The following is an 8,866-nucleotide window of genomic DNA, read 5'->3' on the forward strand; positions in this document are numbered from 1 at the left end:
TGTCAGTCACTGATAGTCTCTCAATTAGCCCATGTCAGCAAAAAAATTGTATAATGGTAAGCTAGCGGCCAGCTATCTAAAGTTTGTAATCATGGTCGAATTACCGGCTGGGGGTCCGTCTTTGATTTTGTTAGTCAGTCTCACTCAGCTATTAAATTTGAAACTGCAAACATTTCTCTCTACCATATGGCAGAATTTGTAGAATTGTGGGAAATTAGCTATAAAACAGTTAATTTTCTTCTATGGCAAAATGTGTAGAATTGCACTAAATGAACTCTAAAATGTTAAAAATGTCAAGCTTGGGGGCTACAAAAATATTTTGCTCGCATTATGAGGAGGAGGGGATTCAGCTTTTCAGATTTTTTATGGCCCCCATCAAAGTTGCCCGTCCCTGTTCTATACATTGTTACCTCCATGGCACCACATCTCCTGTGCGTCACTCCTCCCTTTCCTTCCTCAGCCTCTACCCTAGTGGGCAACCCCCTTCCAGTTGCCATGTAGCTGTCGTCTAAAACCATCTCATAAGGGCTTGAGAGGGAAATCTAAGACCATAACATTCAATAAAAAAGATGGTTGTAGTTCCCTCAGTCTTACAAAGCTCCCTCCATTTTAACAGGTCTTAGCCTCAGAGATACAGTTAACTGGTCATGTGAAAATGGCAGGTAAAGCCCGATTTTCTTCTTCATATTATCAGAAAAACTGAACCCCCTCCTCCTCATATTGTGAGCAAAATCTTACAATGGAGGAACAGCGTTTCCATTCTGTGCCTGGCTCTGTATTGAATGCCAGTTTAAGCATAATACCAATATGATTCACAGACAATAGGCTTTCATTCCTCAATCATAGATCTACTGATGTACTTATTAACTTATCTCCCATTGTTCTGTCAGCACCACCTGGTGCTAGAGGAAGAACAGACTCTCTTTGCCTATCTTTAGCTCTCTCTGACTGTCTCTATCTCTCTCTGCCTCTCTCTGTCTCTCTTTAGCTCTCCCTCTGCCTCTCTCTGCCTCTCTTTAGCTCTCTCCGCCTCTCTCTGCCTCTCTTTAGCTCTCTCTGCCTCTTTCTGCCTCTAGCTCTCTCTCTGCCTCTCTCTGCCTCTCTTTAGCTTTGACTGCCTCTCTCTGCCTCTCTCTGCCTCTCTTTAGCTCTTTCTGCCTCTCTCTGCCTCTTTAGCTCTCTCTCTGCCTCTCTCTGCCTCTTTAGCTTTCTCTCTGTCTCTCTTTAGCTCACTCTCTGCCTCTCTCTGCCTCTCTTTAGCTCTCTTTAGCTCTCTCTTTAGCTCTCTCTCTGCCTCTCTCTGCCTCTCTTTAGCTCTCTCTGCCTCTCTCTGCCTCTCTTTAGCTCTCTCTGCCTCTCTCTGCCTCTTTCTGCCTCTTTAGCTCTCTCTGACTCTCTCTGCCTCTTTAGCTCTCTCTCTGCCTCTCTCTGCCTCTTTAGCTCTCTCTCTGCCTCTCTCTGTCTCTCTTTAGCTCTCTCTCTGCCTCTCTCTGCCCCTTTAGCTATCGCTGTCTCTCTCTGTCTCTCTTTAGCTCTCTCTGCCTCTCTTTAGCTCTCTCCGCCTCTCTCTGCCTCTCTCTGCCTCTCTTTAGCTCTCTGCCTCTTTAGCTCTCTCTTTAGCTCTCCCTCTGCCTCACTCTGCCTCTCTTTAGCTCTCTCTCTGACTATCTCTCTCTGCCTCTCTTTAGCTCTCTCTCTTCCCCTCTCTCTCTCTGCCTCTCGATTTCTCCCTCTGGAGCGTCTGTAAGAGTTTTTGCGCTCACATACTGTATGCCTGGAAAAGTGGTCTTGCTGTGAGAGTGGGCGAGGGTTGCATTCTAACAATATAAGGCAAGGAGACTGGAATTACAAGATAGGGCAAGAGTTAGGAAGAAAATAAAAGATCAATCTGACACATATATAGAAAAAACCTATGTCTGAGGGAGACAAATGGCAGAAACATAGCAGCCACATGTTGAAACTTTCCCCGTATTTGGAACAATAAATTGAGATTTGAACAGAAACCTATTACACGGAGCCACAGCAGACTCAGCTGAACAGCGTGTGGGGGAGAGGAGATTAGGGGTGATAGAACGTGTGGGTGATAGAGAGGAGGGGTGATAGGAAATGAAAACTGGCAGTTGTTGTGGGCGGGTGATGATGGAGGTTTTGAGATGTCCGCCCAGTAGACATCTGCAGTGGGCTCAGCTCAGGGAGAGAGACACTCCTTGGATTGTCGTTTGCTTCCCCAACGTCCCTCATATCTGTCTGAAGAACACACCCTGTCCTCCATGTCTGTCTGAAGAACACACCCTGTCCTCCATGTCTGTCTGAAGAACACACCCTGTCCTCCATGTCTGTCTGAAGAACACACCCTGTCCTCCATGTCTGTCTGAAGAACACACCCTGTCCTCCATGTCTGTCTGAAGAACACACCCTGTCCTCCATGTCTGTCTGAAGAACACACCCTGTCCTCCATGTCTGTCTGAAGAACACACCCTGTCCTCCATGTCTGTCTGAAGAACACACCCTGTCCTCCATGTCTGTCTGAAGAACACACCCTGTCCTCCATGTCTGTCTGAAGAACACACCCTGTCCTCCATGTCTGTCTGAAGAACACACCCTGTCCTCCATGTCTGTCTGAAGAACACACCCTGTCCGTCATGTCTGTCTGAAGAACACACCCTGTCCTCCATGTCTGTCTGAAGAACACACCCTGTCCGTCATGTCTGTCTGAAGAACACACCCTGTCCTCCATGTCTGTCTGAAGAACACACCCTGTCCTCCATGTCTGTCTGAAGAACACACCCTGTCCTCCATGTCTGTCTGAAGAACACACCCTGTCCTCCATGTCTGTCTGACGAACACACCCTGTCCTCCATGTCTGTCTGAAGAACACACCCTGTCCTCCATGTCTGTCTGACGAACACACCCTGTCCTCCATGTCTGTCTGAAGAACACACCCTGTCCTCCATGTCTGTCTGACGAACAAACCCTGTCCGTCATGTCTGTCTGAAGAACACACCCTGTCCTCCATGTCTGTTTGAAGAACACACCCTGTCCTCCATGTCTGTCTGAAGAACACACCCTGTCTGTACTGTACCACAGCCACTCTGTCTGTACTGTACCACAGCCACTCTGTCTGTACTGTACCACAGCCACTCTGCCTGTACTGTACCACAGCCACTCTGTCTGTACTGTACCACAGCCACTCTGTCTGTACTGTACCACAGCCACTCTGCCTGTACTGTACCACAGCCACTCTGCCTGTACTGTACCACAGCCACTCTGTCTGTACCACAGCCACTCTGCCTGTACTGTACCACAGCCACCCTGTCTGTACTGTACCACAGCCACTCTGTCTGTACTGTACCACAGCCACCCTGTCTGTACTGTACCACAGCCACCCTGTCTGTACTGTACCACAGCCACTCTGTCTGTACTGTACCACAGCCACTCTGTCTGAACTGTACCACAGCCACCCTGTCTGTACTGTACCACAGCCACTCTGTCTGTACTGCTACAGTAGCACAGTGACACACACACCCTGCACTCCAGGGATGTTTAGCCAGTGAATAAATCCTGCTGCTTCCTCGGGATTATGGGCCTCCGTCTATGTGGATTATAGGGATGTCAGATTACGACGCCGACAACAACAACAACACAAACAACAACAGCAGCAGAAACATCAACCTTGCCTGCCTGCCTGCCTGCCTGCCTGCCTGCCTGTCTGTCTGTCTGTCTGTCTGTCTGTCTGTCTGTCTGTCTGTCTGTCTGTCTGTCTGTCTGTCTGTCTGTCTGTCTGTCTGCCTGCCTGCCTGCCTGCCTGCCTGCCTGCCTGTCTGTCTGTCTGTCTGTCTGTCTGTCTGTCTGTCTGCCTGCCTGCCTGTCTGTCTGTCTGTCTGTCTGTCTGCCTGTCTGTCTGCCTGTCTGTCTGCCTGAGAATATAGCTGCCATATTTGGGGCAGATTTGACCTCATTTGATGATGTCCCTCCCTGACCTTATTGAGTCAAGTGCTTTAGGGAAAGTTTTACATGTATGCCAGCTGGCACAAGGACAAATACAACTAGTCAGCAAAACCTTTCAAAATGAAGCTGTTTGTATTTAATGAAAATACAGATGAAAACAACCAGTCAGATGGGAATTGGATCATGGCGGATCTGCCGGTGCACACCAGTTTTAGTCCCCATTATCGTCAAGGCAAGGGAAAATAGAGGTCATTCCATTCACAACTAACCCAGGGCCAGCCAGCCAGCCAGCAGGGAGCACACATCTACCAATAATGTTGTATTACTGTAGTCAGGACATTTGATGTGGTGGAAATTGGCAAACGTATCCTCACCTAGAGTTGGACTATACCAGACTATGGTGTATGATTCAGACTGTTCAATAGTAGGGTTCCATTCCCTCCGAATACTGTAGTGTTCTGACTTATTGGTGCTACCTGGTGCTGTGAGGGCACACTAAATAGGACTGGATGCTGTGAGATGAGTATTATCAAATTCATCGCAAATTTAACTCATCTCAAATTTGTAATAAGTTTGAGATGAGTCTTTAACACGATGAAACAAATGCTGGCCCCCAGTAATGAAAATATCCTAATGTAATAATGTAATATAATAATAGTAAAGGTAATATGTAGATATAGATCAAGAAGGTCCAATGCATACGTTCATGTACAATTTGTGTCATTGCATTATTTCAAATCCTGGTGAGGTTTAGGATACATTGAGATTATAAAGAAGGTAATCATTAATATGAATGTGAACCTCATTCTTCTGTCAGGTTAAACACTATCAATTGATATTCTATATAGTAAATAATAATAATGTGTTTCTGTCATTTGGACAGCTGCCAGAGAGTTGCAGTTGGAAAAAAAATATATTTTTTATAGCATTGATTTAGCAAGACTGATTGAGTTTTGAATGACTAATTATGCTTTAAAATCAAACGTAAGATGTAAAATAGTAGCTAGCTACAGTAGATGTGTAATGAATTATTTGTGAGCCTTAAAGCCCTTTTTAAGCAGCCATTTCAACATGTTTAGGGTTTGTGATAAGCGAATGTAATTGAACAAAACGTCAGACAGAACCAAGCATGAGTCCTGACATTAACACAGAAGTCAACAGTCATTTAGCCTCTGTACAAATCATCCTGATCTCTGCTAATCAGCACTCAGCTATAATTACCCTAGCCTAGCATCCTGCCGAGATGGTGTGGTGACCAGTATGGAGGGAGGCCATTGGAAACAGGGAAATTGTTTTATGGCTCAAGATGAAGATAGCACTTCAGTCACCTGATTTGACACTGTGGTAAAAACAGAGCTTTACTGTACTACCACCTAATGTAGAGTGTTGGTGTGTGCACGCGTTCTTTCACTCCTCTTTCAAGTCTTCACTTGACAATACCATTCTTACTTCTCTCAGCTGTCCTTTATCTATATTTGCATAATTTTAATTAACCGGTGCTCCAAAGCACCCAAACATAGATTCAGGAGGAACAGGGAGAACATTGGTCCTTTTATATGTTAATCTCTCACTATAAAACTGTCTCGTCTACCAGGGAAATACACATTTTAAACACAAAATGTCAACATCAAGACGTATAGATGTACTTCTTTGAATCACTATTGAAAGTAATGGGTTCTGATTTATTTGATTATGTATTTTTTAGGGATGTGGTTTGTGATAAATTATAAATTAGCGCTGCTCAAAACAGTTTCACACTTCTCCATTTCACTCATTTCCAAACCAAGCAATTTTTTTCTAGCCTCTGTCTGCATCAACTGCATTTTGTGACAAATATGGGTGCTGAGTTGTGAAAAATTGAATTAGTGAAGGTTTTTATTAAATCTGTTTGTCTCCACTGGGTTTAATCTGCCAGCCAATGAACACACTCTGCGCTTTCTCCCTCTACCTCACTACTCAGATGGAAACTTCTAGAGCTAATGGTGATGAGCTATTAACATGTCGGGACGATACCTGTATCACGATACTCGTTAGTATCGTGGCAAGGAAACAAAACACGAAGTGGATTTCACTTCTTTAGGAAAACAGCCCTGATGTTGGAAACATCATTATGTTGTCATCCAGAGTCACATGTATTTTCATTCCAAGCTATAGCACACAATATTTGATCATACTTTATTTAGATATTCCGGATTGTGAGAATATGGGTTAGGGTTAGGTTTAAAATAAGGGTTAGGGTTAGGTTTAGAATAAAGGTTAGGGTTAGGTTTAGAATAAGGGTTATGTTTAGAATAAGGGTTAGTTTTAGGTTTAGAATAAGGGTTAGGATTAGGTTTAGAATAAGGTTTAGGGTTAGGTTTAGAATAAGGGTTAGGTTTAGGGTTAGGTTTAGGTTTAGAATAAGGGTAAGGGTTAGGTTTAAGGTTAGGTTTAAGAGGGTTTCTGTTTATGCTGAAAGTAAGATGAAATGTTAAATATAGTCTGTAGATAGTCTGTAAGGCAGTTGGACTATCCAAATAAAGTGATACCTAATATGTTACATACACCAGGTTCTTAAAGGACCAAAGAGTTTGGTCTGCTTGGTGTTTTAATTGTTATCATAGAAACAATCTTGTCATACTGGTTTCATCAAATCCTAATGCATATTCACTTGTTTTCTCTCATCTTGTCACCAGACAAGTGATGGTTAAAAATGTATTGTGATGGAGGTTATTTTGGTTGTTAGTTGTCGAGTGCTCTTTTGAACATATACTGACTTATGGTGTCAAACCTTGCTTCAAGACCTTCGCTTTGACAAGAGACCTGACATTGCCGGCAGCTATAAAATTGACCGGAGTATTTATCATCTTTTATTCCCAGGTCACGATTCTGATAGTCCTGGCCTTGGCCTTCTTGGCCTGCATAGTGTTCCTGGTGGTGTACAAGGCCTTCACATACGAACACAGCTGCCCAGACGGATTCATATACAAGGTGAGTGGGCCCTGTCTTATGTGGGGTCATATGTGTGTCTCAAATGGAACCCTATTCCCAACGGGCTCTGGTCAAAAGTAGTGTACTGCATAGGGAATAGAGTGCTATTTGTGGCAAAGCCTTAAAACTACACTGGCTAGTCATCTGTACAGTCACCTTTGGAGGTTGTTGCTGTGGACTACATGTTAGCTGAAGCAAATCTAATTTTAGACACAGCCCCTGCACTCTTCAGAGAAAAAAAATAACCTCTTCACCAGAAAAAGCCCTTAGTGTTGTGCAGCAGTCTGTACGTGAGGAGAGTATGTTATTGAACCCTCTCTCTCTCTCGCTCTCTCTCGCTCTCTCTCTCCCCCTGCAGCATAAGCGGTGCATCCCTGCCTCTCTGGAGGCCTACTACACAGCTCAGGATGCCAACTCCCGAGGGCGCTTCTATACGGTGATCAGCCACTACAGCATGGCCAAGCAGACCACCTCCCGCTCCGTCTCTCCATGGCTCCCCGCTGGCGCTGCCCCGCACGACGCCAAGCCGCCCAACACAGGCGGGCACTGAGTATGCCTGCCCAACTCTCCCACCAACCCCACCTCATCTGCCCGTCTACATGACAAGCTTTTAACAGGGAGTGTCTGTCGTTCTCCAGTGTCTCGCTAGGCTCAGAGTACTGTCACGCCCACCTGCCCGCCCCAGCCCATCCACCCACCACCAAAATCTCTGCCTCTCCTCCCTTCTGTCTTGGCTGTCTGTTTTCTTTCATTATTCATCATTACTAATTCTTTTTTTTTTACTTGTTATTGGTATTTTGTATTTGATATCAAACAACTGTTTGTACAAAGTCTTGAGTCAAAGTTGAAATCCATTCAGAGTATACGCTTTTCTGAGCTGTTACTGAGTGAGTCAAATGTCATTTTTCAGATGTGTCCATCTGATGTGTACATCTGCTTGGCCTCCTGTAGTGTCATGACTCTGTGTAATCAAACTCACGTTATGATAAAACTCTGATTCAAGTCCAGGCATATCCATGGCATTTTGGTTCATACTCATACCGTAATACATTCTTTTAGAAAGGGTTTTCCCAAATTAGTACCTATTTGTATGTCTATGGAAGTTAAACTTGAACACCAATATACAGTAGATGTCCTGAATTATCTGAGCAAAGCTAGCTAAGTATTCTCTATCATGACGGTTTGATATCGAAACACTCTTTAATGTACTGTCCTGTATGTCCTACTTCCCTTATTGAGCCAAGCTGTATAAAGCCCAGTGCATTCATGCGTGTGCATGGTTGTAGCTAGGTTTCATGATATTTGAACTATTTTTCGTGGGAAAAGAGCAACCTTTATTGCCAGTTACATTTCGCTTTAGCAGACAGTCCAGCCACTGTACACAACATGAATATGTGGGTCTATTGCTAAGGATAAATACCCAAGACGTGGTGACGATGGGAAACATTGTGTATATCTCGCTGTCTTTGCCAAAACTCTGGTTCCTGTAATGTTTAGAACCATTTGTAGATGAGCTTCTCTGCAGAGTTTTGTTCTGTTACCATATTCTTTCTTTTTTTATCTTGTCAAAAAAAAAAAAACGCTTTTTGAACTATTGTGATGTTTGGTAGTTGATATGTAGCAAAGTCTGGAGTAGTTTCTCACTGTACATCCCATAGGTTTGAAATGAAAATAAAGCAAGTCGTGACCTGATCAGAAAGTCTCTGTCCTGTTTTTTTTCAATGCTCCATGATTTGGTTCCGTTCTCATTATCCTGGTCCACATGTGTTCAGTTGCATTAGCCAACTGCTGACTGTCGTTGGCAAGCCATTGGGTACATGACACAAGAAGGGGGGTTAAGGTACAATTACACATACTGATCTAGTCCAAGCTACCTCTGCATTGGAAGCATGCATCATAGAATCCAGGGCCGGCTCCAGGAATAAGTGATATAAGCAGTTAGGGCCCC

General features: G+C 44.1%; 1 protein-coding gene across 1 annotated transcript in view; it reads left to right on the forward strand.

Annotated features, from left to right (window-relative positions):
* Positions 1–8,610, forward strand: part of LOC115153969 (neuronal vesicle trafficking-associated protein 2) — a 47,552-nt gene extending 38,942 nt beyond the window's left edge. The window contains exons 4-5 of the mRNA XM_029699701.1: positions 6,808–6,918; positions 7,277–8,610. Of these exons, the coding sequence (XP_029555561.1) occupies positions 6,808–6,918; positions 7,277–7,468 (303 nt within the window). The 3' untranslated portion in view covers positions 7,469–8,610. The remainder of the gene's footprint in view (positions 1–6,807; positions 6,919–7,276) is intronic.
* The last annotated feature ends 256 nt before the right edge of the window (positions 8,611–8,866 follow it).

This window comes from Salmo trutta, chromosome 19 (genome assembly GCF_901001165.1).
Source record: "Salmo trutta chromosome 19, fSalTru1.1, whole genome shotgun sequence".
Lineage (NCBI taxonomy): Eukaryota > Metazoa > Chordata > Actinopteri > Salmoniformes > Salmonidae > Salmo > Salmo trutta.